General features: G+C 37.1%; 2 protein-coding genes across 2 annotated transcripts in view; both read left to right on the top strand.

The window, feature by feature from the left end:
• The window catches only part of LOC125238103 (prolow-density lipoprotein receptor-related protein 1), a 214,214-nt gene that overhangs the window by 152,973 nt on the left and 34,021 nt on the right, over window positions 1–27,220 (top strand). Inside the window, exons 77-80 of the mRNA XM_048145391.1 lie at window positions 14,009–14,084; window positions 14,672–14,733; window positions 25,696–25,801; window positions 26,707–26,857. Of these exons, the coding sequence (XP_048001348.1) occupies window positions 14,009–14,084; window positions 14,672–14,733; window positions 25,696–25,801; window positions 26,707–26,857 (395 nt within the window). The remainder of the gene's footprint in view (window positions 1–14,008; window positions 14,085–14,671; window positions 14,734–25,695; window positions 25,802–26,706; window positions 26,858–27,220) is intronic.
• LOC125237743 lies at window positions 17,189–23,872 on the top strand. Its single transcript, XM_048144913.1, has 2 exons — window positions 17,189–18,094; window positions 21,132–23,872. The coding sequence occupies exons 1-2, from the start codon at window positions 17,645–17,647 to the stop codon at window positions 21,465–21,467; spliced, it is 786 nt and encodes a 261-aa protein (XP_048000870.1). The 5' UTR covers window positions 17,189–17,644; the 3' UTR covers window positions 21,468–23,872.

Here is a 27,220-nt window from a genome sequence, read left to right as displayed (position 1 = left end):
CTACGGTCTCTGCAAGACCCGACCTCCGCCAGAGCTCCCCGCGCATCGCGCACCCACGGACTGCACACAGCAGATACCGACTTCTAACGGGCTACGACTACGGTGAAGCCTCTGGTACGGTCTGACCAGCCGAACTGAGATCCTCATTCTCAATATTACACTCGCTATCTTTACATCTAAATCATCAAATGGTACGTGGCTATCTGGCATTTTCCTCAATCTATCGTGAGCCCATTAAATGTTAACCTATTTGTTTGCTGTCACAGAACTACCTAAAATTCACGGTTCGCAAAACAACGACTCTAATCCGCAATTAAAATTGTAAGATCAAAAAAAGCCTTTCACTTTTCTTTATTATGAAACTAACTAAAAACATGACCAAAAAGTCAACTTTACCAGTTTTATATTTTGTCCTATCATTTTAGTTAAAAACAAACAAACCTTTTCAAAATTGTATGTAGGTACCAAAATAAGTCAACAATAGTAGAATGAAACTCAACGTGTTGATCTCACTGATCAAAATGTCACTAAATCAGAATCAAGGTAATGAGTTACAGTGCTCTAACAGTTGCATCCATTCGGCAACTTGACACACGTCATACAGCTGACACACGGCGACATATGAACCACCTCTACCCGGTGTTCATCACATGAATATGGACTACCTCCATACGGCATCCAACATCGACCGATTACACCACCAAACCAAACGCACGCCACCCACACGTGGCCGCACAGAAACGGAAAAATAGATCCGAATTTTACTCCTACGTTTACGAATGATTGTAATGGTGTACGCAGTCTGAGCCAAAGCAACACATAGCAATATGGTACAAAATAAAAATTACGTTAACCATGAAAACAACGAGTTTCATTCTTCAATTGCAAACTAATGTTTACCAAAAAAAAAATATGAATTTACTTCAACAGATGAGTTTCATTCTGTTTAGAATTCACAATCTAAACAGAACAAATATCTCAACAATATCCCAGTAAAATGAGAACTGCTCACCAGATAAAGTATCAGAGTCAAAAGGTGTGTTCTTATTCGTAGACCTCACGATGACCAATTCACGTACGAAAACTCAAGGCTTCAGTTGCCACTGCTATCGCTGCTGCAGCATCAGATGAAATCACGACGCGACGTCGCTTCATAGCTGGCCATTACTGTCGCTTTTTTTCCATTCTCCAGATCACATTTCATCCTTCAGATCAAGAAATGCAGTGCTGAGCATTGTCTGTGGTACTCGCGTGATGGTACACGCGACTTTAGATACCTCACGTTGTGTAGACTTGACTGTAGCACACTGCAACATAAAATTTCATATGCGTAGCTTCTGTTTTCACTCAATGAACAATTTGAGATAAATCACAAATTTAGGGGTAATACTCTAATACTGGCAATCACTTCAAATTTTATAAACTAAGAAACATTATAGAATACTGATCTTGGAAACTAACAAAATCAGAATAAAAAGCTGTTTCATTAACACAAACAATAATTACAATTTTTGGAATTTTATAATCACTACGTTTTCAATAAGAGATTCATTGAGATTGAGAGAGATGATTGTTTTCATTCTCACCAAGTGTACTCTCAAAATTTCCACAAATAGAAAGAAAGAAGAAAGAAAGTTTATTAACAGAGTTAGGTTTCTACATTTCAAATAGGAATCCACAATTCACCAAATAACATAATGGAATGCATCACTCACCTGCTTTCAAGGTTAGACACGTGACCTTACTACCACGTTTCTAGGTTAGGAATTAGCTCGCATTTTAAACAGCTCCTGGAACTGGTCCCACGTTAAGCCTTTACCCTGGCGACACAGTATAAGGACGACTAACTACTGAGTAGTATGTAAATATCCGACAGGGGCGACGCGGTCGGCATTTTCCTGGATGTCTAGCAATTCTGACGAATGTGAACTGTTTTCCATACACCCATAAACACTGCCGTAACGAGATGTCCTCTGCACTGACGTCATTTCACACACACGTCAACACAGACTGTCCAATCCAATACTTCCCAGTTTCGCATGTATTCGCTGTGTGCGAGGGTAGTTTTTCGACGGTGCACGGTGCGTCGTGAAGTTTGTAACAAGAGTTATTATTGCTATAGGGCCTGGCCACATGGGCGCGTTGCGGCGACGCACCGCAAAAATTCTGCGTTGCGTTGCCGCGCCGCCAGTTTTTGCGGCAGGAAATCTGCGGCGCGGCACCGCGACGCAAGAACTCGCGGTGCGTCGACGCACCGCAAAAACTCGCGGCGCGGCACCGCAACGCAGAATTTTTGCGGCGCGTCGCCGCGCCGCCAAAACTGGCGGTGCGTCACCGCTGCTCGCAATTGTGAACTGTTGTGTTCGAATTAAACTTCGTGTCGTTTATATTTAACCCTTCTTTACTTGGTGATGGATTTTTTCCAAGCATCACAAACATTGAATCAATAGTAGAATTAGTACAGTTTTTCACGATAAAATACTAAGCAATATTCGAATTTTTCAATATGCTATTAAAAATCATCTTTTTTTAGTTACGTTGTTTCATATTAAAAAAATGGTGATAGATTTTTAGGGTTCCGTAGTCAACTAGGAACCCTTATAGTTTCGCCATGTCTGTCTGTCCGTCCGTCCGTCCGCGGATAATCTCAGTAACCGTTAGCACTAGAAAGCTGAAATTTGGCACCAAGATATATATCAATCACGCCAACAAAGTGCAAAAATAAAAAATGGAAAAAAATGTTTTATTAGGGTAAAGTGGGGACTGATATTTTTTTTCATTCCAACCTCAACGTTTGATATATTGTTGGATAGGTATTTAAAAATGAATAAGGGTTTACTAAGATCGTTTTTTGATAATATTCATATTTTCAGAAATAATCGCTCCTAAAGGAAAAAAAAGTGCGTCCCCCCCCTCTAACTTTTGAACCATATGTTTAAAAAATATGAAAAAAATCACAAAAGTAGAACTTTATAAAGACTTTCTAGTAGGGATGTACCGACTATTGATTTGGCCGACTAGGCCGACTACCGACTAGTCGGCGCTTGAGTGGCCGATTAGTCGGCCGACTAGTCGGCTAGTCGGCCAAAACATAATTTTCGACTAAATTCACATTTTGAATGTCATTTTTGGTTCTTCGTTCGCGCTTTTTATGATTTTTTATAGGTTCAAAGGTTCATGCCAATATTTATATACATTTTCCATTTTTAACAAGCAGCTTGGTTGGCAAGCAGTGGGTAGTGATCCTGCCTATGAAATCTATAATCCTAGGTAGGAAATTTATTTCTGTGATGATTACAGACATTTGTTGTTTTGACAAAGAAAGGAATTTTACGAATAGGTACATAATGCAACCATAATTTTCAGCTGATAATTTAGTTTTGTACTGTTTTTCTATCAGTAATAAAGTGCCGACTAATCGGCCTTTTTTGCCGACTAGTCGCCGACTAATCGCCGACTAGAAATGTGGCCGGATAGTCGGCTTTCCCGACTAGTCGGCGACTAGTCGGTACATCCCTACTTTCTAGGAAAATTGTTTTGAACTTGATAGGTTCAGTAGTTTTTGAGAAAAATACGGAAAACTACGGAACCCTACACTGAGCGTGGCCCGACACGCTCTTGGCCGGTTTTTTTCATTATTTTTCCAGTGCTCAGCATATATACCACCATGGTGTCATATATCTGTAAATTGTTAAAAAAAGTAAAATCATGCAATTAAAGGTTTATTGACATTTATGGAGTGCCTCTCTAATTTATATTTCCGCAATGGGTACATCGATGGGTAGATTTAAATAATAACATTTTTAACCCCCGACGCAAAAACGAAGGGGTGTTATAAGTTTGACGTGTCTGTCTGTCTGTCTGTCTGTCTGTCTGTCTGTCTGTCTGTCTGTTTGTCTGTCTGTCTGTCTGTGTGTGTGTCTGTCTGTGGCATCGTAGCTCCCAAACGGATGAACCGATTTAGATTGATTTTTTTGTCTGAAAGCTGAGTTAGTCGGGAGTGTTCTTAGCCATGTTTCATGAAAATCGGTCCACTATGTCGGGATCGGGGGTTTTTTTCAAAATTTAATTAAATAAATAATTTTATGACTTTTATGTAATTCCCAAAAGATTTGACAATTTGTAAATACATAGGTAAAGAAAATATTCGTTCTATCTGAATATGACGATAGGTACGTACTTACGTTAAAAATAGAGCGCTTTCGAACTACGTCCGATCCGAATCCGATAAATTCGTGAAAATAAAATTACGCACTATTATGGACTATGGACGGAAATCTGGCAGGATTTTGGAGTAGGCCCTTGAGGCAACCTGCTAAGATGCTTCTCTTATCATAGTCAACCTCAGGTCTGCAAGCTGGCAGCTGGGGAGCGGGGCTAAATCGACAATCGATTATATTTTTTAGACGATACAGGACGGTTCAATTTCCATACCAACGCTCTCCACTATTTCCTCCCTAGTTTTTGAATATTCTATAAATTGATTATTTTATAAATTGAAATAGACATCATACACGAAAGAAAAAACGACAAGGCCCAAGGCAACAATTAGTGCTTGCACCTCCTATATGAATCCTTTTGCAGCATTACGATATAGCGAAAGACTATTTTTAACCCCCGACGCAAAAACGAAGGGGTGTTATAAGTTTGACGTGTCTGTCTGTCTATTTGGCTGTTTGTCTGTCTGTGTGTGTGTGTGTGTGTCTGTGGCATCGTAGTTCCCGAACGGATGAACCGATTTAAATTTAGTTTTTTTGTCTGAAAGCTGAGTTAGTCGGGAGTGTTCTTAGCCATGTTTCATGAAAATCGGTCCACTATGTCGCGGTCGGGAGTTTTTTCAAAATTTTAATTTTGTTGTTAGGTTATTAAATAACAAATCAAAAAAATATTCAATAAAATAATTTGATTTGTTCCCAGTCAGATTGTTATTAATTATTAATCTTAATATCTGTGTTGGAACGTTTTGATATTTTTATTTTTAAAGACGCTCGAGTCAATCAAAAATTTCCAAAAACGGCCTTTTTCATTATGGCGCAAAAAAAGTGATACTCAAGATTGGTAACAATTAGCCAAAAAACCTAAACGGTACGACATAGATTTGATGAAAAACGTGTGACCTGTGCCTTTAAAAAGTAAAACAAAAAAACGTACGTCGTTTTCGTACGTGTTTTCGCTACGATCAATATGCAAATGGATAATTTAGTAGGCAAGTTTTATTTAAATCGATTAAATCGTAAATAGTGGCTTGCAGCTAAAAATAATGTTCAACTGGAAAAACCTAGGTACGTTTTTTCGCTAGAATCTACATTTTAGTAGGAACATTTCTTAAAAATAGATTAAAATTAAACTGGTACAGATTTTTTTAATTAGCCCGTTATAGTGCCCTACTGCTGGGCAAAGGCCTCTCCCCTTGATTTCCTCAACTCCCTCTGGTGTTATTTTTCCGGCCATGCAGTCACTCATAAAGGCGTCCAAGTCGTCTCACAATGCATGCGACAGACCAGACGTGGCATGCACAAATACACTTCAGCATGGCGGTTTTCTTCCCTACTTACTTTAATATGTACAGATCATTTCTGTCGTAGATCAATTTTAGCTGTAGACCACCGTTAACGACTAACTTACGAAAAACTAAAAAATGTTTACAGCATGTCGGTGTGTACCTTAAACAAACCATGAAAAAAAAACCGCCTCCTAAAAATAAGCGCGTTAGAAAACACGGAGAAAAAAAGAAAAAAAATAATTTTACATTGCAGCAATAATATTGATGATTAGATTTCCTACCTAAACCTTTGAAATCAGATTTCTTAAGACGATACGATACAGGTCAGTTCTCCATACAAACGCTCTCGACTATTTCCTCCTTGGTTTTGAAGATAGAGCAATGATTTTTTCGACACAGATTATTATTATTTTTATCTGAGTCGGACCGTTTTGATATTTTTTGCTATTCTTATTTTAAAAGATGCTAGATCCAATCAAAAATTTCTAAAAACGGCATTTTTCAATATGGCTCGAAAAAGGGATACTCAAGATCGGTAACAATTGTCCAAAAAATCTAAACGGTCCGACACAGATTATTTCATTTTTATTCAGATTCTCAAATTTCGTTCCGTTTAAATAAGTTTTGAAGGAGGAAAAGAGAGCGGAACCTCGATTTCAAAGATTTTTTCGCAATATCTTTTAACTGAGTTGTTCTTAATGGAATTTTTTTTTTCGATAAATCTAGTTAATAAAACTAGTATATTTAACTAAAATTCCCAAATTGAAAGGGGGACTCCTTTCCATTTTAGCATTTTCGTTCCCGTAGCGTCTTAATGTATTGCAATAATCTAAACATCCAAATTATAGACTAATCAATTATTTTTGTTAGTAATTAAATTCCGTTAGGCCGTTTTCACATTATCCGATCCGATATCGGATGTCGTAAGGATTTCAATGGAAAAAATACAAGATGGCGCCTGTAATGTATGGGATATCGGTCCTACATCCGATATCGGATCGGATAATTTGAAAACGCACTTACGATTCATTAAGTTTTGAAGGAGGAAACAGTCGAGAGCGGAACCTCGATTTTAAAGATTTTTTTCGCAATATCTTTTAACTGAGTTGTTCTGAATGGACAATTTTTTTCGATAAATCTAGTTAATAACACTAGTATATTTAACTAAAATTCCCAAATTGAAAGGGCTCCCTTTCCTTTCCATTTTCGCTCCTGTAGCGTCTTAAATACCTAAAAGTACTTAAACACCTAAAAGTACTTAAATACCTAAAAGAACAACCAGCGAATCGTGTCATCACGCACGCACACAAGGGTAGCTTAGCTAACAACTGCGACACGACCGGCCGCCGCGGCACGTTGCCGTATCGTGCAAATGCCACATTGAGCGGTGTAGGGTTGCCAACCGTAGGTAGTATACACAAAGACAGGAAAAATGCTCTGAGGAAAATGATATGATACATAGTATTGTAAGTAATATATTATTTTGGTTCAGCGTACTGTAATTATTTTTAATTTCTGTACGATTTTTTTTGTAGGTACTGTACTGCACACAATTACACCGTCATATTTAAAATAGATACCTAACTTAGATAAGTACTCGACACCGATAGCAATAAGAAGCTGCAGGGCAATCATGGTCGCGCGATAAATGATAAAACATCGGGCCGTCCCTATCGCACTTATAAATACTTAGTGCGATAGGGACGGCCTGATATTTTTATCCTTTATCGCGCGACCATAATTGCCTGCCTGCTGTCTATAAGGCTGTCCTTTCGTCCTTCGTTCACATTAGAGATGGGCCGAATATTCGGTAAATATTCGGTATTCGGCATATTTAGTTAATCCCAGCATCTCCAGAGGTCCGGCAGGTTTTCTAAATATATATTGTTTTTTTTATTCGAGGTGAGATTTTAAAGACCAGTTCTTCGAAACTTGCTATTGTCATTCTGAAATATTCTTTGAACTTCACTTCACTTGTCTTTAATGCCGCATATTTCCTTTCAAAATGAGTTCCGTCATTATTAATTTTATATATATATATATGGGTTGACCCAGCATCTTCTTTTCGTCTCCTTTTTTTTAAGCGCCTCCGTAATACGAGCAAGAGCAGAATGCGTGTACCTAATGGGATCCATGTCTGGACTCTGGATAAAGACTGATCGTGAAGTTCTGCACTGTGTATAGTTATCGAGGCGCGGCGATGCACCGCCAGTTTTGGCGGCGCGGCGACGCGCCGCAAAAATTCAGCGTTGCGGTGCCGCGCCGCGAGTTTTTGCGGTGCGTCGACGCACCGCGAGTTCTTGCGTCGCGGTGCCGCGCCGCAGATTTCCTGCCGCAAAAACTGGCGGCGCGGCAACGCAACGCAGAATTTTTGCGGTGCGTCGCCGCAACGCGCCCATGTGGCCAGGCCCATACTGTGTAAACGATTTGCGAAAGCCGTCTATGTGGCTGCTCCTTTTAACTCGTTGACACATTTTTTTCTAGCGGGTACTTCCTCTTTTTTTCGGTTATGAAAACTAGTATGATCGTTTCCATTGTTATCACTCATAAACAACATTTTCCTGGATGGCTTCATAGTCACTGCAACTTGCGGATGGCGACGACAAGCTGGGGTGGCCAATGGATCGTCGGCCATACACACGTCGGTCGTTGCACACCATGTCATGTTGTTGGTTTCTTGTTTGTCGGGTTCCAAGTCCGGAAAGGTCACCCGTGGAATGTAGGTTGGTATTGATGAACTTTTCAGTGTCTCGATACGGGAGCGCATTTGTTGATTTTGCGCTTCGAGAAATTGCCAATATGGCGGCACTTCCGTTCCGGTGCAATTATTTTGCGTCTCTTTGCCTCGATGTGATCCCACCTTCTGATGTCGGGGACAGGTCAGGATTGGCACCATTTTCAGACATCGGGGCGTTGCTGGGTCATCGAGGATTGAGACGAAGACGATAGTAATCAACGATTTATTTTACACACTTTCAATTTTACAATAACTGATAGGTAAACAACTTGGTTTAGAACAATTATAGCGTGGACAGTTCCGAGGAGGCTCTAAGACTTCTTGTCTCTAGCGTGGTCCGCAAGAGAGTGTTGGGTCTCAGGTATCCCGGCTCCGTCCTAGCGCACGAAATGGGGACAACAACTGGTTGGGTGGACAACTGGTTGGTTGTGACGTCAGCTGTCCAGCTGCAACTCTTCGCGCGCTGCGCTATAATTGACTATCCGTGCCAATATCCGGTCTGTCTCCGACATATATATAACGCAAGATGTGACAAGTGACAAAAACACGACCATGATACGACTACAGGAAGTTAGTGCTTAGGCCAGAATAGTTCAGAACGAACTTGATGCTATCAAGTTTTAAACTTAAAAAATCCCAAAAATCGTCTTATAAATTAAAAAAAAAACGTTTCTGTTATGAAACAACAGTAAATAAAATATGTTTTCAAAATAAGAGTCGAAGGCCGGCAACGTACTTACAAGTCCCTCTGGCATTACTATTGCTACATCCATGGGAGACGGCAATGGCTTACTGTCAAGCATTGTGTTCGCTTGTTTGTATCCTTCATGGTTGTTAGTTGGGAAGAGACTTAGTTCTACGGTAAAAAAAAAATTCTGAAAAAGTTTATTGAATTGCTCGCTAGATGTCGCTGTTACTACCGCAAACTGGCGAACGAAGTGTCGACTTGACTTATACTAAATTTAAATTATAAGTTGCACGTGCTTATGTGTTGTCCATAACAATGTTTTTGTTTTATGTAATTTTTGATGTCTAATGCGTCATTTAACGGCGTGATAGACTCTTGATCCATACTTCTATACTAATTTTATCTTATAAGGCTGTCGCAGGCAGGAGTGAATTATAGAGACGAGTATTACCTCCTGGGGCCCGTTTCTCGAAAGGTACAAGCCTCGTATTACAAGTGCGCGAACTGTCAAATCGTATGGGTTGTCATGGAAACACACTTGTAATACAAGGCTTGTACCTTTCGAGAAACAGGCCACTGATAGTCATACTTGTTATGGAGAATTTTTGGCCAAAAGCTGCACTTTTGGATGGAAGCAAGCCGCTTTGCATGGTGATAGTAGACATCATAGTAAACGATTTTTTCCGAGGATATCGAAATTTCATCCCTTAGGAAACCGAGCGTAGCGAGGTGTTTTATGAAAATAAAAAAAATGCTATCTTTTTATTGTATCGTCCGATTTTGACAAAACGTATCTCAAATGAAAGGTATTGCTTTATGTAATAAAAAAAAATATTATAAAAAAGTAAGAAAAAAATTAAAAAAAAGTAAATTTACGTCTCGCACTGAATAACTTCAAAGAATGACAGACAAAATGTACAATGTCGATATATGAGTTTTTTAAAATCAAAGACAGATAAATTCGTACTAATTCGTAGTTGAAAACTAGAGACCGCATCGAAATCGGATTAGCATTTTTTAAGATACAAGTTGCCAAAGTTGGGAAAATTTGCTTTATATGGCCACTTTGAAATTCCTTTGCCAGAAAGTCAGAAATAATATATTTTTCTTACACAGAAAAGTACATAGTGACAGTAGAACTCAAAATAAAATAAAAAAATCCGAGGATATCATAATTTCATCCCTTAGGACGACGAGCGTAGCGAGGTCTGTTACTAAAACCGAAAAAAAATCTAATTTTTTTGTACGTCGTCCGATTTGACAAAACATATTTCAATTGAAAGGTATTGATTTAAGTAACTTAAAAAAAATATTGAAAAAAATTGGGAAAAAAATGTAAGATTTAAAAAAAAAACTTAAATTTTCGTATCACACTGAATAACTGCAAAAAACGGTAGACACGATGTATAATATCGATATATGAATTTTTAAAATTAAAGACAAATAGATTCATGATTATAAACTGAAAACCGAATCGAAATCGGATCAGTAGTTTTTAAGATACGAGTTGTCAAAGTTGGCTTAGTTTGTTTATATGGTCGCTTATAAATTCATTAGCTAGAAAGTTAGAAACATTATATTTTTCTTACAGTTAGAAGTATGCATTGGTAATAGACATCATAATGAACAATTTTTTACGAGGATATAAAAATTTCGTCTCTTAGAAAGCCGAGCGTAGCGAGGTCTGTTACGAAAAACAAAAAACACAACAGTTTTTTTTATTGGATCGTCTTTCTAAGGGTTTCTAAGGGATGAAATTTTTATATCCTTGGAAATAATCGTTTAATATGATGTCTATTACCAATGCATACTTATAACTGTAAGAAAAATATAATGTTTCTGACTTTCTAGCTAAGGAATTTATAAGCGACCATATAAACAAACTAAGCCAACTTTGACAACTCGTATCTTAAAAACTACTCGTCGTCCTAAGGAATGAAATTATGATATCCTCGGAATTTTTTATTTTATTTTGAGTTCTACTGTCACTATATACTTTTCTAAGAAAAATATATTATTTCTGACTTTCTGGCAAAGGAATTTCAAAGTGGCCATATAAAGCAAATTTTCCCAACTTTGGCAACTTGTATCTTAAAAAATGCTAATCCGATTTCGATGCGGTCTTTAGTTTTCAACTATGAATTTATCTGTCTTTGATTTAAAACAACTCATATATCGACATTGTACCTACACTTCGTCTGTCATTCTTTGAAGTTATTCAGTGCGAGACGTAAATTAACTTTTTTTATTTTTTTCTTACTTTTTAATATTTTTTTTCAATTTTTTTTAAATTACATAAAGCGATACCTTTCATTTGAGATACGTTTTGTCAAAATCGGACGATACAATAAAAAGATAGAATTTTTTTCATTTTCATAAAACACCTCGCTACGCTTGGCTTCCTAAGGGATGAAATTTCGATATCCTCGGAAAAAATCGTTTACTATGATGTCTACTATCACCATGCAAAGCGGCTTGCTTCCATCTAAAAGTGCAGCTTTTTTTTCATAACTAGTATGACTATGAGTTACACACAATGTTTTTCATCACATTTGAGAGGAAAACACAAAGGGACAAAAACATAAGGCAAAACCAACGGCGGCGCTGTGACTATACCTTGTACTTTTGGCTCTTGAAAAAAGTGTAAACAAACCGAGCTGTCAAATTTGAGGGTTGTTTATTAGGTAACATTTGGTTCCTGATTTTTTTTATCTATTTAAAAATAAATTGAGTTCAGTACTATTTTCCATTTCATTCCACTAACATGTAATTTCGTTTAATTTGACGAAACATAATACACCTTCATGAATACAAGCATATCGTCATTACATTTAATTAATATTATTATTTTCTTCAGGGAATCATCAACTAAAAAGTACCCAATTTTGCAGAGGTTTAAAACTCATGGTTGCATTTTAATCTGGGTGTAACACTACTAAAATATAAAGGTACTAGACCTTACGCGATTTTTAATTTTATCTGACATTTTCCATTGCTTGTTATCAATCATCATCATCATCATCTGTTTTATAAATTTGATATTTGTGTTTTCGAGATTCCGTTTCTCCGTATGAGATGATGATTGTTATATTTATGTACTTTTTTATACTGGATGGTAATTTAGTTGATTCAGTAATATTTATAGGTACCACACTAAATTTTGATGAAAGACAGAGAAATATAAAAAAGCAATAGAAATAAAATTAAGATTATCTGTGCATGAAATAATAAAAAAATATGTCGTTCTATTCTATGTGTTTAATGGTGAAAACATATGTATATTTTTAAGTAAAACGCAATACTTATATACGTTATTTTGTTCTGGTGAGGACGATGACGACGATGAGGATGAAGACGAAGATGATTCTGTCACATTTATTATTATTCTGTCGGTCAAATCGTCAATCTTGTTGTCTAACTCTTTCATTTTGTTCTCTTCCTTGATGACATGTTCTTCGCATCTTCTCCAGTTTTCTGGTTTCACATTAGCAATGTGCGTTTGCCGACCCATTATAAACTTGTACTTACACTCGTCTTGTCTAATTGTACCTCTACATGTGTATTTGGTAAAATTAAGCGAATGTATGTATATGTTTTTGGAATGGAACGGACTTTAGTAGTGAGCTCAATTATTTTTAAATACGAAAATTTTAACAGGAACCAAACATTACCTGATAAACAACTATTTGACGGTTAGTTCACAGTTTTTTAAATACCTAAAAATACAAGGAATCGCTTGTTACTCTCACCTTACTTACCATTTATGCGTTTATTATTTATTAATATTGGCTCACCATGAATAAAATGTACCAAACCAAGTAAGTAGCGACCTACAATTTTGTTCTTCGAACTGGCCTTAAAAGGTTCACTACCCCTGGATCTGTCAAATTTGACGGCTCCGGTTTGTTTACACTTTTTTCAACAGCTAAAAGTACAAGGTATAGTCGGTAGTCTATCTTCACCTGTATCGGATTATGTATATAAATCCATTGGTTTTGAGCAAACAAACACTAAAATACTGCATATAAATTAAATGCAATGTCCAAAGAAGTGTACAATTCTTATTTTACGTGTCCGCCAAAATATTTTGTCATCATTTTCTGATTGAAGTTTCTGTTGTACTGCCCGTTGCTATGGCAACGCGGTCAAGCGCGAATCGAGATGGCCGTTACAATTTCCTGTCAGATTATAAATTATAACGATTTATCTGCGTGAAATTTACAAAATAAATGTAAAACACTGAAATAATTGTAAAACATAAATATTTTTTTTTATAATGTGTAATTGTGTAATATTTTTAGAGCTAAATAGTCACAGTCTGGTAGTGCAACAAAAAACCTTGGCAGATTGAAACATCCTTTGTCTGGAGTATTGTACGGATAGTATTAATTTTTAAAAGTAAATCCATAACTCCCTTGGGAACAAAATAGTACATTATTCCTCAGTACACTTACATGCAATGAGGCCTTTACGCCGTGGCTTGCGTGGGCGACGGTCGCGCGATGGTCGCGCGACGGCGATGCGACGCATACGAAATCAAACCTTATCGATACGGAAGTAGACGATGCGATGAGACGCGACGGCGACGGTCGCGCTACCGTCGCCCACGCAAGACACGGCGTCAAACAGCAGATGTGATGAAAATAATATGTTTTCCCCTCACTAGGTCGGAAACACGTGTTTTGTCCTTTAATACCAGCGGGTAAAAACGCATTTTATCCACTAGTGGGTAAAGTAAGTTAACCTTGAATAAAGTCAAATTAACTGCTTTAAATTTGATAAAAGTAGGTGAATCTAGTAATAAAGATGATTTACCACCTGTGGAAGTACTGGAAACGCATTTTTTGCGTTGTAGTTTCCTCGCTATAGTGAGGGGAAACGTTTTGTGTTACATTCGGGTGCAAATGTATTTTACTTCTCGTGTGTTAAAAAACTCGCAAGTTCAGGATTATATTCTCGAACCACTCGCTACGCTCGTGGTTCAACTACAGAATACTTTCACTTGCTCGTTTTTCAATTCCACACTCGGTGTTAAAATACAACTTTGCCCCCTTGTATAACAAATAACTATTGTTCACAGGCGAAGAGGGGCCGTGCACTTGGCGCTCGTGTTCGCAAGTGTGTATCCCGAAACACGCACACAACTACACCTGCAAGTAAGTAACTTTGTTACTCAAAACTTTACTTTTAAAAAAAATTATAAATGGGGTAATCTTGGCCACAGACTAGCCAAAGGCAAAGACGTGGCCTACGATGGAGTGAGCTCGCCCAGAAGATGCCTGTTCACTCTTGAATTGAAGGTTGCCGGGTTATACGAGCCGGGTTTATTGAACATACAATAGGCTACTATTTAAATATGATTTTATTGCATGTTTGTTTACATAAATTTTGTATTCATACACTTTGTAAATAATACTTAAGACTGTTTTGTATTTCTCTAAGTGAATGTTATATTCTTTTTGGAGAAATAAATTCTTAAACCATAAACCCACACATTACAAATTTCAGCGAAATCTTAGAGCTGTATCCGAGATCGGCGGTAGGTATATACATATAAATATATATCCAAGAATTGATTTACAATATACATGAAGATTTAAAATAATTGATAAATTCGTATTTCTAACATGTGGAACTGCCGTCTGCGGTATTTCCCTATACGAACTTGAAACCATCAAATCAAAATCTTTGTCTATAAACTTGCCTACGCTACGCTTTTTAAGAACATAACTTTTTTCAACAGATGCTTGGAGGGCTACAAACATAGGCAATTGCCGGATAATACTTGGACCTGCGAAGCCATTGGTGAGTACTATATTTATTTATTTATTTTTCTATAGTCACACACATTCAAAAACAACTTAGGGCCAGTTGCATCAACCACAGTTCAGACACATGAACGCAGCAGGTCTATTTAAATCTCATGCTAAAAAAATTGCGAACGCTAAATACGATAACAGTCGGATTGGTGGAACCGACCCACAAGCAGCTTCTGTTAAAGTTCAAGGGTTGACTTGCGGGGTTGACGGGTTCTATTTTTAATTGGGGCGAAATAAACTATTTTTATTTTTTAATCACTGGTAATCAGTAGAGAACTCAGAAACTTTTCGTGTTTAAAAAATAGCGAATATTTGAGCAGTGAACGGCAGCCACCCCTTAATCTGATATCTTAAGAAAACAAATCTAAAAAACAAAAACTATTTTTCGGTCGTTTAATAAGAAATCTTGCTCTCGCGCTCGCCATTAGCACCCAACTGCGGAGCCTATAATAACAACATTTTCAGTACAGATGGTGCTTTTTAGGGTTCCGTAGTCAACTAGGAACCCTTATAGTAGGGTGTTTCATATTTGTATGGGAAAAAAAAAATTGTGATATTTTTTCTGATTTCGCTCGGCTTTCGGTTCTAGCTTATCTTAAACGCCTATATACCAATTTTCAAGTGATTTGGACGTTGTTTAGAGGTCGCACACATGAACAGTTTGAAAAAAAGTCGCTAAAGTAATGTTACTCAATTTTATTTTCAAATAAAACAATAGAGTAGTTGTAACTTATTTGAAAGTAAAACTAAACTTAAAATACAACAGTTGTAACATCCATTCTTCATAAAATAAGTCATCATCATCATTTAGCTTACATGTGTAAGCCGCAACCTTATCTTTTGTTCGCATGTAGTAACGCATTTTCTGTGATGTTCGACGACTTTCAGCGAGAACCGTTTTGCTCTTCATCTTTGACTGGAGCGTTAATTTTTTTAATTAAATATATAGGTATACTTACTCTTCTTTGCGGTATGATAGACTATTGTTAGACTATCGACCAAGTCTGGTGTTAGGGCTACAATAATCGCTAACATCCTGAACATTAAATAGTTCTAAGATAAAAATCAAAAATGTAAGTAGGGTCTATATCCCGGTCAATATACTTAAGTCAAAGAACGATCTTGTTTTCTTCTTTGTCGTCACACTCTTGGCAGAGTGGTCGTGGCCGTCACATCAGGGGTGGTAGCAAGCTTAACAATGCATCGACATTCCTTACGCATTCGTAGAGTGGGCCACTAAGTGCAGCCTTGACTTGGCTGGTCCATCGCATCTGAACCTTCTGCAGGATACTCTTAGCTTTCTTCTGCAGCACCACATTTCTAGGAAATCTATCTTCTTTTCCCTTGAAGTCCACGTCTCAGCACCGTAAAGAAATATGGGAAAGTTGGGAGATACTAATGCCCTGACAAGTCGCATTTTAGTGGCATTTGTGATGAAGATTCTCCATATTTTGCCGAGCCGGTCCATGGCGGACCTGGTGATAGCCAATGTACCGCTTGATATCATCCACCTATCCTGTTATCAGTGCCCCGAGAGGGCCGAGAGACCACTGCTTCATGCCAAAAACAGGACAAAAAACTAAAAAAAACTTGTTCCTTAGAAGGAAGTCGAGCGTCCAAAAAAATACCATAAGAAACCTTGCCTAGAAACTAAATGCCACGCCAACTAGTATTTTTTTTAAAAGAACTTGCTTCAATATAAAAACTTTTCATTAAAATCACTTTTAAACCACCTACTACAAAAAGTGACATAAATTTTGTTTCTAGCCTTTCCTGCGCCCATACTAACTTCTTCAGACAAAAGTTGCCACAGTGTGCGACCTCTAAATATTGTCCGATTTCCCTGATTTTTGGTATATGGGCTCTGTATAGGTGTAGAAACAAGAAGAAAAGCGAAGTCAAAGATAAATCAAAATTTTGGAAAAATGAAACACCCTACCTTATAGTTTCGCCATGTCTGTCTGTCCGTCCGTCCGTCCGTCCGTCCGTCCGTCAGTCCGTCCGTCCGTCCGTCCGTCCGTCCGTCAGTCCGTCCGTCCGTCCGTCCGTCCGTCCGTCAGTCCGTCCTTCCGTCCGTCCGTCCGTCCGTCCGTCCGTCCGTCCGTCCGCGGATAATCTCAATAACCGTTAGCACTAGAAGGCTGAAATTTGGTACCAATACGTATATCAATCACGCCAACAAAGTGCAAAAATAAAAAATGAAAAAAAAAATGTTTTATTAGGGTACCCCCCCTATATGTAAAGTGGGGGCTGATATTTTTTTTCATTCCAACCCCAACGTGTGATATATTGTTGGATAGGCATTTAAAAATGAATAAGGGTTTACTAAGATCGTTTTTTGATAATATTAATATTTTTGGAAATAATCGCTCCTAAAGGAAAAAACTAGCTCCGTATTAATAAATCGAAATTAAAGTAAATTATCGGTCTTTACGCTCGAACACAGTGAAATTAAAATGTATAAACAACAAATCATCACTACAAATGAAGGGAACAGCAAAAATAAGTGTTAAGTGACAAAAAAGTGATAAAAGTTGAAACGGACAACTAGGCCACAAAAGTGAAATTTAAGTGAAGAGACGGTACATTCCAGGATATTTTCGACAGCAAAAAACATTTGCGATACAACAGTGCTCAAAACAATCAGTCGTGAAACTATTAACTAAAGTGCATTTAAAAAATACTATAAAATATAACCTCGTTAATTTAAACATAGAACGATTTTCAGTGCAGTCATCGTAGATGACTTATTGAATGCAACGCCATCTGTTGAGATCTGAGAATAATACTACTTCAAGAACCAACCCGCAAGAAGCGATTAAAACATTTTCTCAAACAGAGCTGTCACTGTCACTGTCAAAATTGCCATCTATCAAACAGACGTCACAAAGAAAATAATGGACGAGATTAAAGTCTTATTAGAAAAAATCCAACAAGATCTCCACGAACAAAAGACAGACATGAAAAACATGGAGTCTAGAATAATATCGGACATAAACACGAATATAGACCAGAAACTTAGCAGCCATGTGAAGAGAATCTCAGACATTGAAGTAATGGTCGACGAGCAACAAAGAAAGTTTGAATTCATGGAACGCAAACAGAGGGAACGAAATATCCTTTTATTCGGAATGCCGGAGCAAGAAAAATATTATACAGAACTGGAAAAGCTAGTGTTAGACTTTATAAACGAAAAGCTGGAAGTGTCGTGCGACAAGAGTGAAATAGAGAATGTATCAAGAGTCGGTAGGCGAAATGACACAACTAGGCCTATCCGGATTACACTTACAACCATGGGAAAGAAATTAGCAATATTAAAAGTGAAAAACAAACAAGAAATAGCTCCTATACTCCAATTGCTAATTCGAGTCCAAAAAAACTACGACAGATACGTCAATGTCACAGCTGTCAATGTCACTTATGTCACTGTCAAAATACTTTTCAGGTTTCGCCAACCTTCTACATTCTTTATTTGGCACGTAAGAAATCCAAGAATACTTGATGATAAAATTGTGAAGAAAATTCGTTTTAGTTTTTTTGTTTTAATTCTCATACAACAAATTAGTTCCACCGGTCGCCACTAATGATAAATGTTGGTAATTCGCATTATATTACGTGTATTTGTGACAATCAACATCACCTTCATTCACGTTGCTAATAATAATAAAACTTAAACCAGACAAATGTATGCACTAAAGATGCCCTGTCTCAGTCAGGTGCAATTTTCGCCAATGTTTATTAAATTAGTCATTGGAGTCTAACAACCAAACTGAATGCTTGTGGACATATTTGTAACAGTGAACAGGCCCCAATTTCATATAGGTGACAGGTGCGACAATTGTCACAAAATATTACATATGTAGAATTATTGGTTTCACCACGCTGACAGGTGCTACAATTGTAGAATACAATTGTCACGACTAACCATAGGGATAAATGTATCAAATTTTTAATAGTAGTTGACTCAAATGGCAATAAGTAAATTTATTTAATGGATATTTTTATGTTTATTGGCTGACTATAAATATAAATGCCTTTGTTAACTTCGATAAAACTTATTTAAAACTATTCATTACCTAAATCCTCTCCCACCATTATATAATTTTATTCGGTAACATTATTTATGTGTATCAAATAGGCATTGGTTATGTGTTAGTATTTTGTTTCAAAAACAATATTGCAGTATGGATATAATAAGAAAGATGACTATCTTAAAATTGATTTCCGACCGCAAATTCGTGTTATTTGATAAATTTGATAACAAATTAACATCCGCAATGAAAGTTAATACTTAAATATAAAGGAATAGCTCAGCGTTTGATTGAAACGGGTGTATGGCAAAGAAATAGAAATATCTAAGACATATACCTAACTTGGCACTATACTAAGTATTTAATAAGTTTGAATTATTAATTATTAAGATATATAAAATTTATTTCTTATAAACGTGAATAAAAGAAGAAAAAGTAAAAACATTGACCATTACTACAATAAAAATATACAAATAAAACAAATTAAAACTATTCTAAACTAATAGTTAAAATGCTTAACTAAACTAAAAATATTTGAATTTGGAATTCGGTGTACCTAAATACGAAGGTAACTCGTTCATTTAAAAACGCTCAAATTAATTTGAGGGTATTTGTACAAAATAATATTAATGATAGCTATTTAGGTACATAGGTATGTAGTATTTTTTATGATACATAAGTTTAAAAACACAATTTAGTATAGTAATACATATAACGCAGAGAAATCTCAAAAATATACCTAAGTACTAATAATGTTACGAAGGGGCCAATAGCGTTTACTAACAGCAACACTCTTAACTAATCATCGGTAGGCTTTATGCCCTTGTAATAAGGTACTAACATTGCTGCCGATGGTACAATGATAAAAATAAATTGAGATATCCGTAGTTTGCTACAAATTTAATTTCATATTTACGTAGCATTATTGAAACTTATATCGACGGCGAAGTAACAGGAACTCCTAACTAAGTACGAAAACCTAAGTAGGTAGGAATTACTGTCACTATCACTAATAGTGTCACTATACTTCTCGCATGGGCAGCCATTTTGAACAAAACGCGTATGTCAACCACAAATTACTACAATTGTCACACAATTCGACACATCTTAATCCTCCTGTCGAGATTCACCGACAATTCTACAAATATGTCGCCTAGAAATAATAATTATTGTTTCACAACATAATTGTAATACATACAATTGTAGCAAAATGCCTGTCATGTTTGTAAGCAATTCTATAGAAAATATTTTATAAAATTGTAATTTGTCACCTGTCATCGACAATTGTCGCTCGACATATGTCACTGACAATTGTAGCCTTTTTGAAACAGGGGCCAGAAGTTAGACGTCGAATAAGAATGTCAAATTCAAATACAGCTTGACAGACCATGGTGTCATGGCCGCTTCCAAAACAATGGCGGCCGTGGCAACCATAAAGCCCACTATACACTACTTCGCTGATTAGCTAATTGTAAAATATATGTATAAAAAATTGGTCACAATATCTATATCATCAATAGCACAGAATATATAATAATACAAGTACAGAAGGCCCACTGCTTTGATGTTCACGAAATGCCGCCTTTTAAATGCCTACAAAATTCTAACAAAAAAACGAGCCGCACGTGCGCAGCGTCGGACGATAGGGTTGTCTATGGATTAAAACGAATTAATACTCAGATGAAATGTTATGCTATTACATTCCAGTCTTGGGTACTTTTTAGGTAATATGTACAGTATTTTATATATTTTTGGTTAAGTCCCAACATCAAAAGCTTTATTGAACTTTTCCGTGGGACTTAATCAATAGTAGATCTGTGTAAGATTGTCCTATTTTACTGTAGATGTCTGTTTATCTAAGCACCATTAGCCATTAACACGTGGACATCGCATATAAAAATTAAAAAAAAACTCGCGACGTAAAGTAACAATAGAAAGTGCGAACGTGCGTTCCGTGAGAACGCGCGCCACCTCTGATTAGGCCGCGAACTCGCGGCCGCCAGCATGTACTTGTAGCACGGCGATAGAATCGCGGAGTGAGCCGCCCCTGTCAATAGTTTGTTCTATACCGCAAAATATAGCACCAAATGTTATTGATACCTGAAGTGATACAAGCGCAATACCAACTTTACAACTAAAAATCACGGAAAAAAAGAAAAAAAATCGAGCGACCTAGTATTTATGTAAATAATAAAAGACTATTAAATATATAAATCAAAGGATTGAAATAAATAATAAATAATTTATCTTGGCGTGTGTTTTTATAAAAAAGGATTATACTATTTTACAAACATTTTATTGCAGTGGCAACATCGTAGTAGTTTTTTTGGACTCGAATTAGCAATTGGAGTATATATACCTAAAAGAAGATTTTACACCAAAGGTCTTGCAGAAGCGAAAGGAGCTACAAGAACAAGCTAAACAAGAATGGCAGGCCGGTAAACAAGTATTTATAAAACAGGACAAGCTCATAGTGAAGGAAAAGAACAAAAAAAGAAACCTGTCTATTTCCCCCAAAGAAAATGAAGCTGGTAGACACTACAACAATCCCTGCATACAGGCAAACAAGAAAAACAAAATTACACCAAGAGACACAAACAGCACCACCAATATCAAAAACTTTTTCTCTAAAAACACATCCCAGCAATCCAACAAAAATTCAACTCAAGAGCATGACCCAATACAATAGCAACGAAACAGGGCCCCTTCCAAAAAATCACCTCTACTGTCAAACACCAACCATGACAGAAATCTCCCACAACGGCTCGTCCCCGCGGGAGAATATGACGATAACCTCCTAGTACGCCCCTCCAGGAAGCAAAGAAAACTAAGGAAATTAAATAAACTTTACCTATGCACCTACAATGTGAGAACATTATCAACAGAAGAAAAAATGTTAGAATTAAAAAGTTCACTTACGGAAATCAAGTACGACATAATCGGAATAGCCGAAGTAAGACGAGAAGGCTATGCCATAACAGAAGACGACACAAACATATTCTGTCACTATGGCAAAACAGCTGGCAGGCTTGGAGTCGGATTCCTAATAAAAAAACAGTTCAAAAACAATATTATAAGCTTTGAAGGAATTTCAGACCGAATTGCCGTTCTAAACCTACAATTCAACTCCACACCACTAACCCTGATTCAAGTATATGCCCCTACCAGTGACGCAAGCGAAGAAACTATAGATGACTTTTACAAAGACCTAGACAACACCATCCTGACTGCAAGAAAAAATCAGATCATACTAGGAGATTTTAACGCCAAAATTGGCCAAATTAAAAATGAAGAAAAAGCTACTACAGGACAGCACGGTTTTGGAAAAAGAAACAATAGAGGACAAAAACTGATACAATTTGCCATGAAACACAAATTAAAAATCATCAACACATTATTTAAAAAACGAGACAGCAAGAGATGGACTTGGATATCTCCAAATAAAAAAAAAAAAATTAAAAATGAAATAGACTTCATCATATCCAAAAATGCTCGGCAATTTGAAAACTACGAAGTATTAAACACCAAGTTTAGCTCGGATCATAGATTGCTAAGATCAACTTACGTGATAAATGGGCTGAAACAAAGTCGCAAAACATATACAAAGAGAAAAACCCTTTCATTGTCAAAAGAAGAAGAATCTAAATATCAAGAAAGCCTAGAAAGCCAATTTCAAAAGTTACCATTAGCAAATAATGACCCCATCCAACAGTTTTACAACAAGTTTGAAAAATGTATAATAAGAAGTATTTCCAGCATATCCAACATTAAACAGACAAATGATCAGAAAAATCGAATAATATCAAAAGAAACTCAAGCTCTCATAAATGAAAGACATAACCTCCAAAAACAAAACCCTCTATCTAGAGAAGACAAATCTAAACTCTCACTGCTATACAAGAAGGTAAACAGAGCAATTAAAAACGACTACAAAAACCATAAATTAAAAATTATTGAAAATTGCCTGGCCTCAAACGGAAGCACAAAAAAAGCTTTCAAGGAACTTAATAAAACAAAAACATGGGTACCAAAACTTGAATCAAATGGAAAAACTACAAATATAAGAAGAGAAATATTGGATCTAGCAACCATCTTCTATAAACAACTCTACTCAAAGAACGAAAGTCCACAATCATCATCATCATATGAACCTGAAAGCATAAACCAAAAGGAGAACGAACACATCAACTGGTTTGACGAAATGGAGATCGCCAGAGCACTAATGAAGCTGAAAACCCAGAAAAGCCCAGGAAGCGATGGGATAACAAACGAGCACTTAAAAGCTTCAGGCACACAAATTCAAACATATCTAGCGCACCTCTTCAACCTTATTCTAAGGGAAAAAACAGTTCCTGACCAATGGACTACATCAGAAATTATCATTCTGTATAAGAAAGGCAACCCAGCTGATATCTCAAATTACCGACCTATAAGTCTAATGTCTAGCCTATACAAGCTTTTTGCATCCTGTCTTCAGAAACGCATCTCTCCTATCATAGAAAATCAACTACCATTAGAACAAGCAGGCTTCCGCAAAGGCTTCTCTACGATGGACCATATTCAAACAATAGAACAAGTAATAGAGAAACACCTAGAGTTCAAAACAACAGTATACATAGCATTCATAGACTTCAAAAAAGCTTTTGACACTATTCAACACGACGCAATATGGAAGGCATTACAGGAATATGAAGTACCTAGAACATACATAGATATAATTAAAAACGTCTACCTTAACTCGACAAGCAAAATAAGACTAGAGAGCACAGGAAAAAATATCAAAATACAAAGAGGAGTAAGACAAGGAGACCCACTCTCTCCCACACTCTTTATTACCGTGCTACACAGCATAATGAAGAACTTGAAATGGGAAAAAAAGGGTGTAAGCATAAACGGCTTGTACCTCAGCTACCTCTGTTTCGCTGATGACATCGCAGTCTTATCCAATAGTGCACAGGAATTACAAAGTATGTTATCAAATTTGCACTCAATTAGCTACGAAATCGGTCTAGAAATGAATTTGAGCAAAACAAAAATCTTAACAAACGGAAAAGAACAACCAATATATATACAAGAAGAGGCAATTGAATATGTGAAAGATTATGTATATCTGGGTAAACAAATATCTTTTGAAAGTGACAGACATGAAACAGAACTAGATAGAAGAATCACTAAAACATGGTGCAAATTCTGGAGTCTAAAAGACATTTTGAAAAACCCTCTACCGATGCCACTGAAAAAAAAAGTCATGGACACCTGCCTATTACCATGTCTCAGCTATGGATGCCAAACCTGGACCTACACAAAAAACATAAAACAAAAAATTAGAACCTGCCAGAGAGCACAAGAACGTACAATACTAAATATTAAAAAACTAGATAAAATTAAGAGCTCAAAAATAAGAGAAACAACTATGCTTGTAGACGCCCTCGAACATTGCATACACATGAAGTGGAAATGGGCAGGGCATATAGCTAGACTACCTAACACTAGATGGACCAAAAGAAGCACAACCTGGAAAGGACCACCTGGTAAACGAAACAGAGGACGACCACAGGCTAGATGGATAGATGACATAATAAAGCATGTCCCGAGAAATTGGCACACTGAAGCCCAAGATAGAGAGAGATGGCGCAAACTGGGAGAGGCCTTCACTCGCGAAGAGGTCCGCTCGTTTAAATAAAATATAACATATAGATGTAAGTAGTAATAAGTTACAAATGAGTCGGAATAAAAGGCTTTTTTATTTTTATTTTTATTTATAAAGGAAAAAAAGTGCGTCCCCCCCCCTCTAACTTTTGAACCATGTGTTTAAAAAATATGAAAAAAATTACAAAAGTAGAACTTTATAAGGACTTTCTAGGAAAATTGTTTTGAACTTGATAGGTTCAGTAGTTTTTGAGAAAAATACGGAAAACTACGGAACCCTACACTGAGCGTGGCCCGACACGCTCTTGGCCGGTTTTTTTACGTACTTGTGGCGAGAAGTGGTTCGTTTCTTGTCAGGTCTAAACTTCGGAGGGCCATCTGTACTGAAAAACGTCGTACGATACACGTGCAAAAAGGAAATTCTTAACTCGTGTCGATTTAAAACACTCGCATCGGTCGTGTTTTCATTTATCGCCACTCGTTTCAAACTTCCTTTTTTATTCACTTCTATCGCAATGTCACAGTTTCGTTTTCTTTCAACCCCTTACTTGCCAAGAGTGGTACTGAAGCTTTAATAGTTTCATGTGCTCTGCCTACCCCTTTATGGGATACAGGCGTGATTGTATGTTATGTTATGTTATCGTAATGTTCTATTAAGAGTGAATAGGCTATTACTGAATCAGTGAGCTCCATCCTAGACTCTGTCTTCACTTCCCCTCAGGTGTGACTAGGGTCAATCGCCGATCAGTCCATAATCATAGATTAAATATAACAAGATCAGATGGCGCCACAAAAAAAATGTCTTGTAGGTTTCTATTATACTTGTAGATGGCGTTAAGTGTCACTTTTGACATAGATTTACGGCTCGGAATTGACATTTAATGCCAATCTACAAATAATCGATGGCAACAAGGCATTTTTTGTGGCGCCATCTATGTGTGGTGGAGTGTAAGCGCGTTCGTAGGCGGTCGCATTTTAATGTATGGGATGGTATGATCTTGTTATGACATAATAAAAAAGTGCATGTTTGAGAAATGTTTTGCTTTACTCGTTTTCTCTTAAAAATCGAAATAAGATGTCATATATTAAAGAAAAAATGACGAGCACCACCAGTGGTGAAGGCCGGATTCGAACCGGCGTCTTTTAGCAATCCGGGCCAACGCCATCACCCCTAGGCCACCTCGCCACCGTTCTCGTCTTCTCCGTCCCGTCGTTCCGTCTTCGTTTTCTCTTTTTAATTATTGTTCACACTCGCGTTTTCATTTTAGGTGAGAAAGCACAGGCGATAGTAGCCGTGAACGGATCTCTACGCGCTTGGGAGCTTACGAAGAGAGAAAAGGACTCTCGGGTGCTGTATATCGCGGGTGACGAAAGGTATGAACATTTTGAACTTTAATGGCTGAGGAAAAATACGAGGGCTGTTCCGAAAATTTTTAGCTGCTCCAGTTGTATTTATGCGATTTGTATTTTTCTTATACTGTTTTGAGGGATTTTTCTTTATTAACTAAGGTATATTAAACATGTAAAATCGGGTAACTCACGTAAAACTGTCAAAGGTCGCTCGACATGTTTCGCTCCGTAACGAGAAGCATTTTCATTGAGCACGCGCGTTGCCGATGGTATTCCGACGCAGACTGCGGGCCGCAATGCGGGGTGCAATTTTACGTGAGTTACCCGAGTTTACATGTTTAATATGTCAGTGTCTCACGGTAGTTTTATTATTAAAATTAACTAAGGTGATGTAAATTTAGGTTTTGAAAGAGATTAGTTTGTTGTATATTTTTATTTAACTAGAACGCGTCGATGCCTAACTAACGCGAACATTTATGATCAATTCTTCAGACTCTTTCGTACTGTGATTTAACATTATTTTTCATTGCAAGAGCTATCGGCTATAAAAAAGAACAAAAGATAAGCACTCCCGTGTAAATAAAAGAGACACGGCGATTTTGATAGTTCACAGCTGGGCGAGTAACTATAAACATCTCCGTGTCTCTTTTATTTACACAGGAGTGATTATCATTTATACGTTTTTATAGCCGATAGCTCATAGCTTACTAGCTCGCGATGCGACCAGTGCCTAAGGCCGTTTTCACACTATCCGATCCGATATCGGATGTCGGAAGGATTTCAATAGAAAAAATCCAAGATGGCGCCTGTAATGTATGTGATATCGGTCCGACATCCGATATCGGATCGGATAATGTGAAAACGCACTAAAGCGGTAATATTAATACTGATTTTTAATTGTTAATTTATCAAATTTATTTTTGTTCCAGTACTGAAATAACATCAATAACGACTGCCCTCGTTGGCAATTCATGGCTTGTGTGGTGGTCGGACACTTCTGGAAAAATCTCAACTATAGACGCCACAAACGCATTGCAAGCTGATAGCACCACCGTCGTGCGCCCGCCCGTTAAAGTTATAGTGAGTACAATACTTTTTTTTATAAGTATATATATTTTTTTATTATAGGACATTCTTACACAGATTGACTGAGGCCCACGGTAAACTTAAGAAGGCTTGTGTTGTGGGTACTCAGACAACGATATATCATCATCTTCCTTGCGTTATCCCGGCATTTGCCACGGCTCATGGGAGCCCGGGGTCCGCTTTGACAACTAATCCCAAGATTTGGCGTAGGCACTAGTTTTACGAAAGCGACTGCCATCTGACCTTTCAACCCGAAGGGTAACTAGGCCTTATTGGAATTAGTCCGGTTTCCTCACGATGTTTTCCTTCACCGAAAAGCGACTGGAAAATATGAAATGACATTTCGCACATAAATTC

The sequence above is a fragment of the Leguminivora glycinivorella genome, chromosome 22 (assembly GCF_023078275.1).
Source record: "Leguminivora glycinivorella isolate SPB_JAAS2020 chromosome 22, LegGlyc_1.1, whole genome shotgun sequence".
Taxonomy (NCBI): Eukaryota; Metazoa; Arthropoda; class Insecta; order Lepidoptera; family Tortricidae; genus Leguminivora; species Leguminivora glycinivorella.
Note: the sequence above shows the minus strand (reverse complement) of the source record. Positions and strands in the feature narration are given on the sequence as shown.